We start from the raw sequence: 17,090 nt of genomic DNA on the forward strand, positions 1-17,090 counted from the left end.
TTGTGTACTTACTTGTTTATTAGGCTCTTACAGTAAAAAAGGTAAACTCATGTATTCATATTACATGTTTACATAGAAACTGATGTTGGTCTTTAAAAAAAAGGACAAAAATAAGTTCAAAAATGTCATTATAAAACATCAATAAAATGTGATGAGCTGTGACTTCAAAATAAAGTTTGACAAAGCATAATGTAACAAAAAGCTGCCATGTACCGTTCACTCTAACGTGCTAATGAGGTCACAGTGTCAGAGTCAACATTCAAACACTTACACTCACAAAATCCCAAAACATGAAACTGTGACACTTCAGGCATCTGCTCCGCGTTGTCACGAAATGAAGAGATGATCTGAAGAACCACGTTTCTTTTATCATAAAACCTAACAATGTTTACATGACTATTTTATAAGTGGTACTCATCTCATCCACGGACCCCGACTCAGCCCACTGACGGGGGGCATCCCGGGGGGCATCCCGGGGGGCAGCTGATTGTGTCCTGGGGTTGATTGTGTCGGGTACCCGCTGTTCAAACTAGGCGCCATCCCCAGTACGGAGGGGGGCGGAGGTGCAAGCAGGTAGCTGTAGGCTGCGATTGGTGGGGGGTGGTAGGTGGCACCCGGGGGATAGTGGTGGTAACCCAGCAGCGGGGGACAGGCCTGGGGCACAGCTGGGTAACAGGAGCCCTCCGTCTTCATCATGGACTGCAGCGTTTGATAGCCGTCGCTGGACACCAGGGTGCTGGGGCTGGGGAGGTCCATGGGTGGAGGAGGCGGCGGAGGTGGGCAGTGGGGTAAAGGTGGGGGGGCTGGTTTAGAGGGAGGCTCTGGGGCTGGTGGGTAGGAGGAGGAAGGATGCCGATCTGAGGGAGAGAGGAAAGATTAAATAGTGAAGTGCTGCAAAAGAGCCTGTGGAGACAGTCCAGTGAGAACTGTGGACTGTAAATAAAGATGGACGACATCACAGCTACCAAAAGTAAAGCCAACACATCTTGATCGCCCACTGGTGGCTGCGGTACAGGTCACAAACCCGCCCCCTCAATGTTAGCAGATGGGACATGGACCAGAAATAAGTTATCGTCAAATACATTTTTCCCAAAGATGATTTCAGTCATTTCAGGTAGTTCTCACACAACATGTCCATGTTTCTGATAAGTTGGGTTTTAATGAGCAAATTAGATGCTATAAAAACGATGTGAAATATCATGATTGACAGCTGAGGCTGACTCGCGATTGGCCGGGTGAGTGTAACTGTGGCTCCAAGTGACGTCACCAACACAAGATGGCAGCGCCTGTATCCGGGACGTCTTGTCTTCATTTTTGTACAGTGGTAGGAGGTGCAGACTTCCTGGAGCCATGTTTATGTACACTCACTGTGGAGAACACAGACGCTGCTCGGCGATGAGACACTGTCAGCAGTGTTACTCACTGTGGCGATGGCAGAGAGTTAATCGGTCTAAAGTCTGGTTGTACTTCACCCTAATCAGTGGAGGCCACGTTCGTTGCCGCAAGTGTAACGGTTTAACGGATGCTTTGCTAGTAAAGGAGCGATCTGTGGAAACATTTAGTGAAAGTGAACTCTACTTCTGCTGGTCCCAGTCACAAACAACTTCTGCAGCTAGTGGGAGGATGACTGAGGAGAGGGTGCTGAGGGGGGAGTTTGAATCATAATGCTTTCTTCACTCATCCCAGTACTAAGGGAGGCCCAAGACTGTTTTTATTATTAGAATTGCAGTGGCTATACTTGCTTTACATATTGTATGTTGTGTGAAAACAAGTGAGGCAGAGATGCGAGGCTGGAGTGGATTTTGTTCTTTTGGTGGCTCGCCTGTCACTAGGGAAGAATAGTGAGGATCACTGGTGTACATCCTAACATCTCGACAATGCACATGCTGTGGGTTGTACAGCAGGATCGGTGTGTGAAATATATTTCCTGACATGGTGTTACTGCTCTTGTGTGTCGATGCTAATTGAACAGTTGAGCTGAGCATCTTTACTGAGTGTGAACTTCACTTCTGAAGTGATGCATGTGAATGTCCATTGGATTGACAGTTGATGTTAAAATAATGTTGACATGTTGCTGTCATTATTACAAGAGCTCTTTCCCAGAACCCGCGTTGTGATACCTGTTATCAGTGTGTCTCTCGAAAAGCACAGAGGCCGTACTCCAGTGAAGGAGCATGTCAGCCAGCGTGACAGCGGCTCGGGCTTCTGGTGCACAGACAGTACTTGTCAGACGGAGACAGTCAGAGCTGATGGAGTTTATAAACAGAGTTAAGGGCAGAGCACACTGACCGGTGTTTATGGAGGCTGGTGGAGGAGGAGGGGGCGGAGGAGGAGGTGGAGGAGGCTCTAGATTCAGGAGCTCTGGAAAATTTAATCACAAGACGCAGACGATATTAATAAAGACAGACCGTAAAACCGACAGTCAACGGATGAATGAGCTGAAACTGAAATAGCATTTGTTCTTACTTGTGGCTTTGCTGTCATCTCTGGCAGAGGGCTGAAAAACACAAGACCATCCGGTGTCAGTGGAAAAGGCTGCGACCCAGACATAGAAAACGACATCAAACACACTTAGACGGTTCACACACCTGAGCTGGTCTGGGTGGTCCAGGGCTGGTCTGAGGCGAGGCCTTCTTGGCCAGCAGTGGGGCCGAGGAGGACAGGATGGAAGGTGGTGGGGGGTTCTCCCCCGTCCCCATCCCCCCATCGGGAATCGGCTGCTTGGCCTGAGAGTACAAGTCCAGGATCTGGTGGCAGATATCTTAGAGATGGAGGAGACCACAAAGAATTGGGAGCTGCCATCAGCACAGAGGGAAAGACTGCAGACAATGAATACATTAATAACCAGGAAGGCACTCAGTCGAGCACATTCCTCCACCGAGGCCCAACGACGTAACATCTACAATTTTCTTTGATTTGACACTTAAAGTATTTAAAGGACCTGTATTATTCCCCTTTCCTGGTGTTTAACTTGAAGTTTTAATATATTAAAATATATATATTTGTGGTTATAAGTACCAAAAACCATCCCAATATGGTTTTATAGCTCTTTTCACAGTAGCTCTGCAAAGAAACAGGTCGATTTTGGCCTGTCTAATTAATATACATGAGCCTCTCTTTTGATTGGCCAGACTGTTTTCTGAGTGACACAAGGCCAGGCCAACCACCTCCTCAAACACTCAGTTGTCTCTGTGTCTGTTCACCGTGCTGTTGGGGGAGAGTAAGGAGTTTGTCCCTGAGCAAGGCAGCTTCTGCCCTGGAGAAACTATCTCCCTGCTCCCTAACTACACAAAATTCATTGGTAACCGTTAACATCACAATTGGAAACAGGACAAATCTGATGTGACGTGGAGCTGCTGCCTGCAAAGGTTAAAATAATTATGAATTAGTTCTGGTCTCCTGTATTAATATCCTTAGGTAGCCAGCGTTTCCTCGATGTTTTGACCGGGTGGGCCCTGCTGGGGGAACGGCTGAAGGCAGTGACAGTGTAGCTGTGACATCACATTTCTACGGAAGTCCTGACGCCTCGTAAACGCCTGTGTATTTGTCTGTGGATTGACCGTTTTCACACGTTTACGGTACTTACAGACCTTATTTATTATGGAAAAATCCAGGAAATCTCAACTTTGACAATATGGGGCCTTTAATGCAGCGTTTCATTTGGTTAGGGTTTGGGTTGTGGTTAGGTTTTGTTGTCGTTGTCCACTACATTTAACATCAAGCGACAACTTCTTTTCTTACCTATCGAAACCAACAATATATTGGTTTTAAAAAGACACTTCATCTATCTCTCTTCTTTCGCTTTCCCGCCACATTTGAATATCTGCCACTGTCAGAGGACAAACGGAAAACTTCGGAGCAGAAGATGAGTGTAAAACCAATCACGTTGCGATCTCTTAGCTGGTTGTGGTCCGAGAACACGCCCCCGAACCAGAGCTCAATAATTCTGTGGGAGACATTGTATACAATAAACACATCAAGAGTTTTTTTTTCCATTACCCTCCAGCACCTCCATGGGCACATCTTGGACAAACTGCTCCCACCAGCGGCGGGACGACTGTTTGGAAGTCCAGTCCTGGATGTCGAACTTGCAGAGACGTCCGGCCAGGTACATGACAGCCACAGCTATGATCTGTGGCTCCCACTGCAGGGCCACCATGGTGCAGAGGCTGCGGGCACGTGAAGATTAAAATATAACATGTAAAGTTATTTAATATGTATAACATTCACCATCCCTGTGAGCTCTGATTACTGTCCAGATGTGGAGTTAAATGTGATCCAAAGATCTCAAACTTCCTCTTTCAGTCACAGATGCAGGTTTATTCTGATCTCACCTGTCGTTCACAAAGGTCCACGCCATCTGAACGAGCTTCTGCACCTTGGTCTTATCACCTGGGAAACAGCGGACGTTTCTCCATCAGATACACTCAGATGATGGTTTTGTAAAATCTCCCTGAGATACATTTCTGTCCTCATTCATTTCATCAACACGTAGATTCGCCCCGATGCTCCAGTGATGAATAAAAGACAGAAGTACCTTTGAGTTGCTTCGCATAGCGCAGCAGGAACTGGTAGGGATGTTCCACCTGCAGATCAAACTTGATGGTCTGCAGCAGGATGCGCTCAAGCACCATCACCTCCTCCTGTAAAGAACATGGGTGCGGTCCAATTGTCAAATTTGCTAAGGAAGTTTTTTAAATCCTGAAATGACGCGGAAGTAATTCACGCGCAGCCATGATAAGAGCTGTTTAGATTCTCTAAATGCATAGGGAAGGTTTTTCAATGCTTCCTTTCCTATCTCCTTCAGCATAGGTTACACTGGACTTTCCTATGAGAAAGGAAAGGAGATATAGACGCCCCACAATTCATTGCGGCAGTGATATTTAAGGCAAGGCGACATGCACGAACGTAAACGATTCAATACGAAGTAGAAGAATAGTATGAATATGACACAGATGTAAGTTACTGTTACATATGAATCATAACATCTGATGTCAAACGGTGGTAAAACACTGAAACATGCTAATGGAGCCACTGAGGTTTGTGTAGTTCATCTTCAGAAATGTGTAGTTTCACCAAGACAGACGCCTCAATAACATGCGCCGTCACATGATGACGTAGTTTAGTGTAATTGGAGTCAGATTCTCTTTTCCTAAGTCCTATGAGTCCTCCTTTAGACCTTTCCTTGACCTCATGACGTTTTCCACTGAGGTCAAGGAATAGTAGTAGGAAAAGACGATAGGACTCCACCCGAGTGGTGACAGAGGTCATGTGAAAACCCTCAGTCAGGCTGCTGGCTACAACTCCACCATTAGGGCACTTGAAGCAGTTGTTTTTTGCCTGTTTGATAAATGTTAATGTCTCTTGATTCTTGCACTTTTGGGTAATATCTACAGGGTCAAATGCACCTATTGTAAGTCGCTTTGGACAAAAGAGTCTGCTAAATGAATGTAATGTAATGTAACATGGGCTGAGGGAGAACCCATTGAATTTTGGTGCTGATCCATGGATTGTTTTATCACTTTATTTAAAGCTACAGTGTGTAATATTTGGAAGAACGTTTTCACAGAAATTGAATATATTGTCCATAATTGTGTGTTTGTATATGTATAATCACCTGCAACAAATAACCGATGTTTTATCGTCAACTTTGAATGAGTTAAACATAGTTACATGAGGTGTACCCGATCTCCGTGTAAGTCGCCATGTTTGCTACTTTGTGTTGTCCTGTATTCTGGTTCCACTGCGACTCGGGAGGTCGGAAGAATGTCACCACCCCGACTTCCGGGGTCCGAGTTCCGAGGTGGAACGCAGAATTACATACGGTTGTTGCAGAAAACGGTCCAAAATATGTTGCGTTCGCGTTGAATTTTCCAGCACTGCGGCAAACCGGAAATGGAATTAGCGGTGCGCAACCATAACGTGTCCCCCTGTCGAGTGCTCAGTTGGTTGCGGGTTGCAACTTTACCGACAGCTGCCGCCAGAAAAGTACTAAAAATACACACTGTAGCTTTATATCGCAAGATGGGACACTTTTGAAATTATCCCCAATTTCCCGGCGAATAATTCATGGCTGAAAAAGAAAACAAATCAGGCACATTTAGGTGTGTGCACCTATTCGTGCAAATCCAAAATTCAAATCTAACTGATTTCAATGCTGTTTCAAAGGGCAAATGTTGGGCCTTGGCAGAGGTGTGAGGTCGACTGACTGACATTCTAGTAACATATTGTGACTTTCAGACTGTTTCATTACCCAGTTGGTCCAACTGGATTCCTTTCTCTACACCATGAAGAGCGATATAAAGACACTTACTGCTCGAGCATGTGCTGATGTGGAGAACGCACGCAGAACATTACACAACCACTACACTTCTAAAGGTCATTTGTGATAGAGAAACAAAGAGCTGATGAGAAATCCCTGCATTCTTCAGTCTCCTACTTTCAGTCTCCCGTCGCAGCAGCATTGCTTTCTCGTTACGAACCTTGGGGTCGTCCCCGAACTGTGCGAACTGGTTGTCATTGAGCAGGCTGCGGGCCGTCTTGATGATGTCTTTGCACTTCTTGGGGGTTTCCTCCACCTTGCCCGCGAGGAAGAGGCAGCATCCTCCCGTCACCTGCAGGCACAGGCACAGGCAGCGGGGTTAGGAGCTGAAGAAGGACATTGGAGTGGACACAGACGGACTTGACCGTGTGAAACAGGTGGGAGGAGTTTTTTCATTTTTAAGCATTTGCACAGGTTGCTACTGCATCTGTGGATAAATGCAGTTAGGCACATCCTCCTCTAATAACACAGCCTCAAAGGCTGTGTTCATGGCGCACACTGAAGGACTTTTAAAGGACGTGGTGTTTCTTCTGGCCCCTGCTCTGTTGGGTTTTCATCATGAAGACACTGGATTTAACCAGAGATCTCAGGAAATCAATCTTGAAACACTTTTAGGAGGGGAAATCCCCTCAGTTGTTCTCATCAACTGAGGGATGAAAACAAGCCGACACCACGATCACAACCCACTCACACACACACGCGCACACACACTCACATATCTGGGGAACTGCTTGAAGGAGTGGAACATGTAGAACCTGTGGAAGTAGACGATCCCAGTCGCCAGGGTGTCATAGTGCCTGAGGTCAGAGGTCAAAGAAGACAGTGATCATCACATCACCCCCCCCCCCACACACACACACACACACACACACGCGCGCGCACACACTACAGTGAACACCTCATCATCACAACACAGGTCCCACACATCCGTCACGGTCCCTTTGCCCCCCCCCCCCCACACAGAAGGATACAAGCCGAGCCGCGTGCCCACGTCGAAGATGAACCGGGCTCCCTCCCTGCGGTAGCGGGCCTCGGTGCCGGGGTCCAGCCCCTCCGACTGGGACGGGGTGTGGGCCAGGTCCTTCTTGTCCCAGTACCAGCATGGTCTGATGAGGTCCAGCGCGGCCGGGTCCCTGTCGTCCTGGGGCTGGAGGTGGAGGCTGCTGCTGCTGCTGCTGCTGCTGTGCCGTGTGGAGGAGCGCAGCATTTAACCGGCTGTAAGGACGACTGCTGCAGTCACATGCTAGTGCCTGCTGTTACACACACACATATACACACACACGCGCGCTGCAGTGCTGCTGCTGCTGTCCGTGCTGGTCCACTCGTGTCCACCGCGGTTGGATTGTGTCCTCACTCTGCTCGGACAGCAGCTTCTTCTGAACCTGGCCGCTTCTTCTCGGAACTTTCCAAACCACCTTAAAAGCGGTATAACACCAGCGGAGTGCGCCGTTGAGTCGTTTTCACTTCACGCCTCACTTAAAGGGATAGTTCAGTGATTTTGAAGTGGCGTTTACGGAAGAGTATTAGGGCCAGGCATGAGGGAAAACATGAGGGGGGCAATAAAGTCGAAATCTCAAGAATAAAATCGAAATGTCGAGATTAAAGTCGTAATAGCCCTGAACGACCTTGTTGTGGTACGAGTTCAGCTGTCACACATCCACCTTAACTAACGTTAGCAAAGCTACGCTACCTGGTAACTGCATGCCTCTCAAAATTAATTAACGGTTGTTTGCAATTGAACGTTATTGTGTCAGGACACACGTCGACGTTCATGTGCAAACACCCGTTGTCCCGCATCGTTTCTTCCAGATTCAGCCTGTCAATAATATCGCAACTTTACAACTCGGTTAGCAGCTACCGTTAGCTTAGCAAACTGGCTAGCAAAACATCAACATCCGGTTGTTTGGTGCGGCTGAAAAGTGCTTCCGGGTCACAATTTTCGACTTTATTCTCTAAGTAGTATTTCAACTTTATTCTCGAATTGTCGAGAGGGCTTTTTATTTTTTTAGTGATACTGCATACAGATGTAATAATGTTATTAATGAAGATGATAGCAGCACCATTTACAGTGTCATCAAATTGACACCAACTGTAAAGGAATTCTTTGACCAATTGAGTGTAGTTTATTATCGTGAATTCAAATGTTACTGAAAATTTGTTGCATAGAAGTCGGTTCAGGGCAAATGTTGTTTAATGTTCAATTTCTCTCCCATTTATCAGAGCAAGGTCGGGGGTGTGATTCAAACAGTGAGTGGGTTTATTCACATGTTGACTAAAATCAATTGAGTCTTTTAGAGAATTGAAAAGCAGTACTAAGACAGTCGTTGGCAACATCTACATGAATGTTGAACTCACCCACTATAATGACTTTATCTGTGGTAAGCACTGGATAGGGGGTGGTGGACCATATAAAACAACTAGTACAACTGTGTTTTGGGTGTGAGAGACTATAAGAATGAGACTTTCAGATGAGTTATAACAAATTTTAGTTTGAGGGTGGATTAATAAATTGGAGTAGGAAAACGCTGTTGAAAAGAAAAAGGTTGTGAGATGGGGAAATAGATTTGAAATAAAATAAACAGCTAAACTGTGTTTAGATCATTTATTTGTACAAATACAACAAGAACATGGAAGCAAAACAGGCCAAAATCTAAAAAAAAAAAACTCAAGACCGGTAGTATCTCGTCTTAAGGTGGGCTGGGAAAGTCTTCCCTGTGAGCCCCTCCATCCTAACAAAGACCACCCGAATACGCTGGAGCCACATTGATGACCGACATGTCCTTAAACCAATCGCCGCACCTATATCGTGACCAACTATGGTCGCGTTGGCTTTCTAAAAGTACGCGTCCAATGACAATGCGCTGTGAGAAGGGGGCGTTACCTGAAGCGGCGGTTCCAGCCCGTTAGCTGTCGTGTGCCGTGAGCGGGTCCTGCCCGACGACCAATTAAAAAGGCCGGATTCCAGAGACGTTTCGTAGGCTCCGCCCTGAAGGATTACACCAATCACACGCGGGGCTGGGTCAGGGTTGGTTGGAGCGTAGGAACGGAGGAACTGCTGCTGTCACCGGAAAGGTACGAATGAACCTAAGGAAAATGTCTCGGGCTGAGTTTGTGTTTGAGTTCCGATTCCGTCCTCACTCGTATTCCCCGTGTCTGTGTGTTGTACGTGCTGTTCACACTGCAGCTAAAAGGGCTAGCTAATCAGCAGATTAGCCCCCTCTCAAACTCGGGCTCTGTCACTTGACAGCTTAGCAGTCAACAGCTAGCTCGCTATAGGGCGAGACGTTGCAGACGATTGCGCCCCGTTCATTTCCGTGCTTCGCTTCGCTCTCGGCTCGGTTCGGCTCGGCTCGGATGGGCCTGAGTCCTCCGGGGTTGGGAAGCTAGCTGCTGGCCCAGTAGGAGAGGCTGCATCCACCCGAGGATAACTTCTGACTGACAGTGACTCTTTAGAGCAGCCACGCTGCTAACTGTGTCGTTAGCTCCTCAGTAGTGGGTGGGGTAGCCCACCTGTATTCATAGAGGAAAAGAGAGGAACAAAAACCTATTATTCCTGTTATTCTTTCCAGCAAACACATAGTTTAGTGTTTTGGACTCAAAGTCATCCATTCCTGGTGGCTATTTTTAGACCTGTGTTCCCGACGGGGTAGAACCCTCCAGTGTCTTTATTGGTTTAGGAGGATTCTAACCAGGGTTGCCAGATCTGAACCAAACCGTTGGAATGGGTAGCGGAGGGCGTTTGTGTGTGTTGTACGTGCTGATCTTGAGTCAGTTTAGTATAATTTATTTGATTGATGGAATTTTACTTATCGATGTTTTCCATATGATTTTGCATGCACAATATGTCAAAGTTAAATGTGCAGCAGCACTTTAGATCTATTCCAATTCTGCAGGGAAACTGTGGACCTGGCAACCCGGGTTCTAGAACCCTCACGATTGTGCTGGTTTAATGTAATATTAATAAAAATAACAACAACAATGTATTTATTATTATTATTGTTAGTATTGTTGTTATTGTTATTATTATTATTATTATTATTATTATTATTATTATTATTATGTTTGCCTTCTGCCACAGCTCAAACTGCCATGAGCTCGAATGAGCTGCAAACATTAAAACGTGGCCCAACACCTTGGGATGATGTGCGTTTTGCACCGCGGTGAAGTTAGTTTTAAGTTGGATATTCGACGGATGTTCACTCCGGTCCCAGCCGCGACTTCTTGCCCAGTGTCGGCTGCAGGAGGACGGTTAACTCACCTCCCAGCGCCTCGCGCTAAAGCGCTGAAAGCTGATTTAGGGACCGTCATTAAATTACTGTTTAAAGTTAATGCGACAAAAACGAAGTAAACTGATTTCATGTAGCATTTTTATTTGAATTGCTTGTGTTATTTATTTATTTTACATAAATATAGTAATACAAAATACCTGCTGTTTTTTCAATAGCTTCCATGTCATGTGACCCAAAGACTCCAAACCAGTATCAAATTGTATTGCTAAACTGGACTGATAAAACACACCTTCTTTTTTGTATTTTAGAGCTGCCTCTATTTTCTATGAATGTTTATATGGAAAATGTTTCTTTCAATAACTTCCAAAAATCTCGCAAAATGGTAAATGGACTCTATTTATGTAGTGCTTTTCTAGTCTTATTGACCACTCAAAGTCACATTCACCCATTCAACCACTCACCGATGACACCCTGAGCCTTCTCCTGAATATAGAAACGGTTTGATTCACATGCTTTGAATTAAACCTCTGTGTGCCTTGGAACAAATGAGTGAATCAGCAGTGGCAGGAGGCCTGGGAAGTGGGCGGCCCGAAGCTCTGTCCTTGTATGCGACTGGCTTCAGAGCACAGTGGCAACTGCTCCTGAAAGTCACTGAGCAGCTGTGCGCCATGAGAGGAAGAGCAAGACACATCCTCGTGCTGGGGGGGGGGGGGGGGCATAATGGCCTCAGCCACTTCCCCTGCTTTGATAAATTGTCCGGATTGTGAAGTCGCGTGTGCGTGTGTGAGAAGTTGGGGAGGAATTCACTTTAGTCATGCTCATGGCTATAGGAAATGAAACCGGTCCACATTGGTACATGGGACTGTAGGAACATGTGGAAGCCCTTGGACCAACCCTGAAACATACTATTCACAATGTGTAATGTCTGACTGGCTCTGAAACCAGTGATTTACTGTAGATTAGCAGGTCAGAAAATCAATCTGCTTTTGGTGTCAATGGTGCAGCTTTGTCTTTGTCTGTGCTTTGTCTGGTATCTTAACACGACCAACCAGCACCTGTCCACTCCCACAACACGTGACAGAGGCGCTGACTCCTCAAGTCTTGTATCTGTCATTCTCATCAAGACATTGACAGATTGATCCAAAAGACTAAAGATACAAACTCAAAGATAAATGTTTCTATATGATGATAACCCGATGTGCAGTCACCACTTCTATGTGCACTTGATTGTTAGATGTAAAGTTGATAATGCTATTTTAGGTTCCGATTAATTCTCTTCTTCCCGTTCTATCATGTTAAAGCTACATGACAACAGCATACATTAATATACAACATGACCATATTGATACATAAATGTTAAATGGACTGTGTTTATACAGCACTTTTCTAGTATTATTGACCACAACGTCGCCTGGCGACAGCCTGTGTGTGTGTGTGTGTGTGTGTGTGTGTGTGTGTGTGTGTGTGTGTGTGTGTGTGTGTGTGTGTGTGTGTGTGTGTGTGTGTGTGTGTGTGTGTGTGTGTGTGTGTGTGTGTGTGTGTGTGTGTGTGTGTGTGTGTGTGTGTGTGTGTGTGTGTGTGTGCGCGTGCGTGCGTGCGTGCCTCTTTTTGTGTCTTGTCTGCATGTGTCTTTTTGTGTCTTGTCTGCGTGTGTTTATTCAGATGAGGCTTGTCAGAAAAAGTGGAAGGAAGAAGAACGCGCAAATATTCGCGCGAATTACCAAATGTAGGCTTACGACGAAACTCGTGCGAGCTAAGCAACGAGGAAATTCACATCACGTCCGTTGTGAACGGAGTCAGAGAGAGAGAGAGAGTTGTTAAGACAAAATGCGCATTTATGTGGTTATGATAAAAAGGAAATGTGTTTGCTTCAGTACAGAGAGCAGAACTGATGCTGCCTTGGCTCAGTGTCCATCTCTAGTGGGACTGTAGGTTCATACATCATCTGACAAACATGTGAGCTGCACCTTCATGTGTAGTAATTCAATTCAATTCAATTTTATTTGTATAGCGCCATATCACAACAGTAATAGCAATAGTAACAGTAGGTTCTTAACATGTGTGCTCAGCATCATGGAATGACTTCTCTCAGATACTGCAGCTGGTGCTTGAAATGATGTGGTGTTTGGGGAAGTAAAGGAGAATGAAATGTGAGATGAAAAGAAAGATGGTGGCACACTTGACACTGAGTCCTTCTCAGAAGTACAAGTGTTGCAATGTAAGCATGATTGTTTCTGTGGCATTAAATCAGAGTGTGAGATGCTGACGGACGGTGATGATTGTGTGTTTCCCTTTCAGCCCAGCTGTCCATCCAGAACCATGGGAAAGAAGAGTCGAGTGAAGACTCAGAAGTCCGGCTCAGGAGCCAGCACCGTGGTTTCCCCCAAAGAGATGATGAACCTCATCTCTGAGCTGCTGCAGAGTACGTGTACACACTTCACCGTCACCTACCCCTCACTCCACTGCTCCCAAAGGAAGCATGTGGATAGATCTGGATATGGAACAGACAGCTCTCACATTTACACACCTCAATTCCAGACCCACAGACTCCGTCCAGTCCAAAACCTCCAGACCTGAGAGCCGAGAGAGAACTGAGAACTGAGGCAGATGGAATATTTACTTTTACCAGTTCAACATTTTCAATGAGCTAAATAACTTTACTGTACTTTTTAAAATGCTCCAGTTCTTACTGCACAACATGTATCAACCTGTGGGACACACACACACACACACACACACACACACACACACACACACACACACACACACACACACACACCCGCCTTGGTGTTGTAATATGAGAGAGTGCAGTCAATACCAGAAAGTCTCAACTCAACTGTGAAGAGTTTCGTGATTTAATCCTGAATGAGGGTTAAAGTCCGACAATCTGATGTTTTCTGTCACCATGACACGAACACACTTCAGACAGACATGTTTTTGAGTTGATCTGTATCCCAACACGAGTATCCTGGTATTATACTCTCTGATGCTCTCTTACATTCAGCAAAACAGAAGAAACTCAAACTGAGTTTCCTATTGTGGAAACAAGTCTTGGTTTTCCTTCGAGGCCAACAGGAGACTTGTTGCAGCCACATTTATTCCTGTGCTGGACTATGGTGATGGGATTTATATGCACGTATCATCAGAAGGGGTTGGATGGTCTACGCTGTCCGCCCTTAAGACATTCTTATTTATTAACCTATACTTGGCTGCTTCCTTCTGATTTACAGATGTACATCCATGAAAAGGTACCCCAAACTATTGCTTGTGCTCCCAGGACTTATTGCTACGGACTGTCCCAAAGTCCTTATTAATCTTGGCAAAAGGACTTTTAAGTTGCTCCCTCGGCTTGAAATAATCTACAAAAGGACCTTAAGCTCCAAGAACTGGTCTCATTGGACACTTTTAAAAGGATCTTGAATGACCTGGAAGCAGCCACTTCTGGCTGCAGATGCTTTGACTGCTGATGAATGTTGTTTCCCTGTGATTTCCCAGAATGCAGCAGTGCAGCACCCTCTGCTGGTAAGGAGTGGGAGGAGTACATCCAGATCAGAGGCATGGTGGAGAAGATCTGCAAGAAACAGAAGGGTGAGGAAATGTGCATACACTTTTTTAACTGTTTTAGTAAAAAAAAAAAGGCATGAAATATTAAAGAATCATCTCCCAGTACCATAGAAATATATGAAGTATATCTTAATGTGTGTGTGTGTGTGTGCGTGTGTGCGTGCAGGTATATCAGTAGTGTTTGAGGGCAGCAGGGAGGACCACTTCGCAGACCTGATGTCCTGGGCCGAGGAAAACGGAGCTTCCTGTGACGGCTTCACTGTCGCCAACTTCGGCACAGAGGGTTACGGCCTGCGGGCCACCATGGACATCAAGGTGAGCCCAGTACAGCGCTGACAGCTTCATTTAGTTTTCACTCTTTTTGCTTGATTTTTTTTTTAAAGGACCCTCTTGAAGTCTGGTTATCAGTAGTCTTGTCAACGAATGCCACGTGAGAGCCACAAACAGAGCAGGGGAGTCAGAAGACACTGGCTGACAGACTATCAGTTGTTGGCTATGGTTGGTTTTAGTCTGACCCACAGCTGTACAGGAGTGAATCAGAAAGTGGTTGTCATTGTGTTCATTTACTTCCCATCCCTGCGTCTGAAAATCTGAACTCTGAATTATCTCTTTGTGTGTTTGTGCCTGCGGCACAGGCAGACGAACTATTCCTGTGGATTCCCAGGAAGATGCTGATGACAGTGGAGTCGGCCAAGAACTCTGTGCTGGGTGAGAATGTTTTATGATTTGTGTTTTTTTATTAATTAAAAGAAGTATTTGTTAGGAACCTGCATCATTCTCAGAGAAAATCTGATCCATTTGCTGAAACTAAAATTAAGAATATTTCCTTTTACAGGGGCTGTAAGCGATTCTAAAGCAAAACACGTTTTGTAAAAATCAGCGAAAATTTCCTCACTGTCCGCTAGCTGTCGGTTAAGTGTGTGCGCTAAGAGTTGGCGATTTGGACAATTGTGATTCTATCATATCTATCATCTATAAAGAAGATGAATCACAATTTTTCGCACCATCTAGGCGACTGCCCCCCCAAAAAAGTGAGCAAAAAATGTAAATAACAGATCCGGTATTTGCCTTGGAACAGCAGAAGTTGAGTGTACTTTCACAGATTGCTTGTGTTACCGCAATTACTTTTCAAAACATTTGTTCCAGCGTTGTCTCCATCCCCACATCGCTACAGGGAGCAGCCAGTCTTGTCTCTGTGTGTCGGGCAGTGAGAGCTGGCCCGGCCCCCTCTTCGTTGGCAGCAGCGAATATGATAATATATGATATGAAAAAAAATTAATTCTGTCGGTTATATTGATTGCACCTGCAGTTTTCTGTAACAAGAACGTTGCAGAAACTTGCCCGCGATCTGTACGATTCCTCTGAAAAGCAGATCATATGCCAAATTTTGATTTTAGCGCGACAGGTTAGCGCCAGTCTCACATACCGAGGCTGTCCGTTCTGCCAGAGCAGTAAAATCACAAGAACAACAAAGAGAGAAAGCTTTCTCCGACATCGCTTACTGCCCCTTTAAAACGACTTAACTACCATAATACATGTCTAGGTTACATAAACAGTTGTACGGCCTCCTGTTGATTTGGAAGTAGAAAGAAGTAAACAGAAGTAGATGAAATAAAAAGGAACAAAGGCTCATTTTTATTGTCTGTTTACAGCGGCTGGATTGACTTTTTTTTTTCCACTTCAAAAACCAACTAAACATTTAATTTCCCCTGGGAAATCTCTGCATACAACTGTAACCATGGTTGAATTAAAAAAATTCAAGGTGACACAGGTTCTCATTACAAGCTGACAAATATTCTAGTAGATTTAATCTAGGTGCCTTTTTGCAAATGACCAAAATCCGTGTCTCGGGTGTGCGATTGACTTTTCAAATAAGTGTGTGAAAACGTGCTCACAACAAGGCGACAGCACCAGGATGGATCAGTCAGTGTCGTCTTGTGACTCACTGTCAACTCTGGCTCTCAGGTCCTTTGTACAGTCAAGACCGCATCATGCAGGCCATGGGCAACGTGACGCTGGCCCTCCACCTGCTCTGCGAGCGGGCCAACGCCGCCTCACAGTGGCTGCCGTACATCCGCACTCTTCCCCAGGAGTACGACACGCCGCTGTACTACCAGCAGGACGAGGTGGAGCTGCTGCTGGGCACACAGGCGGTGCAGGACGTTCTGAGCCAGTATAAGAACACTGCACGCCAGTACGCCTACTTCTACAAACTGGTACAGGTAGGCATACACACAAGCGCACAGCAGTAGGAAACAAGATCATAAATTGTAAGCTTATGGTAGAATTCAAACAATGTACCAGTTAGAAGAATAAAGTATAAATGTTTGAAGATATTTTGTGCATAAGGTCTTACATGGTCCACCACACTGATTATTCTTCTAATAACCTACTCTGCAGTGTTCATTTAACCTTTAATTACGTATAAATCATGTTGTCTGAAATCTTGGGGGACAGGTCCTAATATTATATTACCCTTTAGCCTTGTCTGCCGCGGTGAGGTGATCTGTCAATAAGAGCACCGGTGAATTCAAATGTTGTCGTTTCTACTGTAGAGGAAAACATTTTGTTTTTTTGTGAGCTGGCTTAACCCTACAGCCTGAAGCTCTGAACAACTGGTTCACATTTCTCTCCCACTGTGATGTCACAGTTGGACTATTTTGGGGTAACCCCGCCTGCAATCTGAGAATCTCCACTTTTTTGCTGAAGGGGCGTGACATTTCCTACACATGTTGACAAATCACAACACACCGAGCCAGCTGGCCAATCAGAGCAGACCGGGGTTTATCGGGAGGCAGGGCTAACAGAAATCCAGGCTTTTCAGACAGGGTGAAAAGAGGAGCTTCAGGAATGGGCAGTATGAGAACACTGATGCCTCCTCTGAACATTAGAGTGTGTAAACCTTTTCAAGTGGTCAAATGTCTTTTTGTCTTTTTCAGTCGAGTCTTCATGAGCCCACATTGAACAAGGTTCAT

General features: G+C 45.4%; 2 protein-coding genes across 4 annotated transcripts in view; one reads left to right on the forward strand and one right to left on the reverse strand.

Moving 5' to 3' along the window:
• On the reverse strand, positions 1-9,336 carry LOC118286009 (cyclin-K). 3 transcript variants are annotated; one of them, XM_047337646.1, is made up of 11 exons: positions 9,204-9,336; positions 7,294-7,497; positions 7,038-7,119; positions 6,483-6,614; positions 4,538-4,643; positions 4,335-4,392; positions 4,000-4,169; positions 2,589-2,761; positions 2,467-2,497; positions 2,290-2,361; positions 1-857 (listed from the first exon to the last, which is right to left on the reverse strand). In XM_047337646.1, the coding sequence occupies exons 3-11, from the start codon at positions 7,068-7,070 to the stop codon at positions 415-417; spliced, it is 1,218 nt and encodes a 405-aa protein (XP_047193602.1). In that variant the 5' UTR covers positions 7,071-7,119; positions 7,294-7,497; positions 9,204-9,336; the 3' UTR covers positions 1-414. The 3 variants fall into 3 exon arrangements, with proteins under 3 accessions (XP_047193602.1, XP_047193600.1, XP_035465965.2); XM_047337644.1 differs by lacking the exon at positions 9,204-9,336 and adding an exon at positions 8,013-8,155; XM_035610072.2 differs by lacking the exon at positions 9,204-9,336 and having other exon boundaries at positions 7,294-8,006.
• The window catches only part of setd3 (SET domain containing 3, actin histidine methyltransferase), a 22,777-nt gene continuing 14,943 nt past the window's right edge, over positions 9,257-17,090 (forward strand). The window contains exons 1-6 of the mRNA XM_035610071.2: positions 9,257-9,394; positions 12,850-12,973; positions 14,047-14,139; positions 14,282-14,430; positions 14,751-14,823; positions 16,081-16,337. Of these exons, the coding sequence (XP_035465964.1) occupies positions 12,871-12,973; positions 14,047-14,139; positions 14,282-14,430; positions 14,751-14,823; positions 16,081-16,337 (675 nt within the window). The 5' untranslated portion in view covers positions 9,257-9,394; positions 12,850-12,870. The remainder of the gene's footprint in view (positions 9,395-12,849; positions 12,974-14,046; positions 14,140-14,281; positions 14,431-14,750; positions 14,824-16,080; positions 16,338-17,090) is intronic.

Source organism: Scophthalmus maximus, chromosome 15 (genome assembly GCF_022379125.1).
Source record: "Scophthalmus maximus strain ysfricsl-2021 chromosome 15, ASM2237912v1, whole genome shotgun sequence".
NCBI lineage: Eukaryota > Metazoa > Chordata > Actinopteri > Pleuronectiformes > Scophthalmidae > Scophthalmus > Scophthalmus maximus.

What these genes read in the sequence shown, in the direction of transcription:
- LOC118286009 (XM_047337644.1), bottom strand. Translation starts at nt 8,119, where the DNA reads ATGCGGGACAACGGGTGTTTGCACATGAACGTCGACGTGTGTCCTGAC. An exon ending in TCAAGCAGTTCCCCAGATAT is followed by an intron (nt 6,615 to 7,037) that starts GTGAGTGTGTGT and finishes CTGTGCCTGCAG; the next exon opens with GTGACGGGAGGATGCTGCCT. An exon ending in GACCACCCAGACCAGCTCAG is followed by an intron (nt 2,498 to 2,588) that starts GTGTGTGAACCG and finishes TGTGTTTTTCAG; the next exon opens with CCCTCTGCCAGAGATGACAG.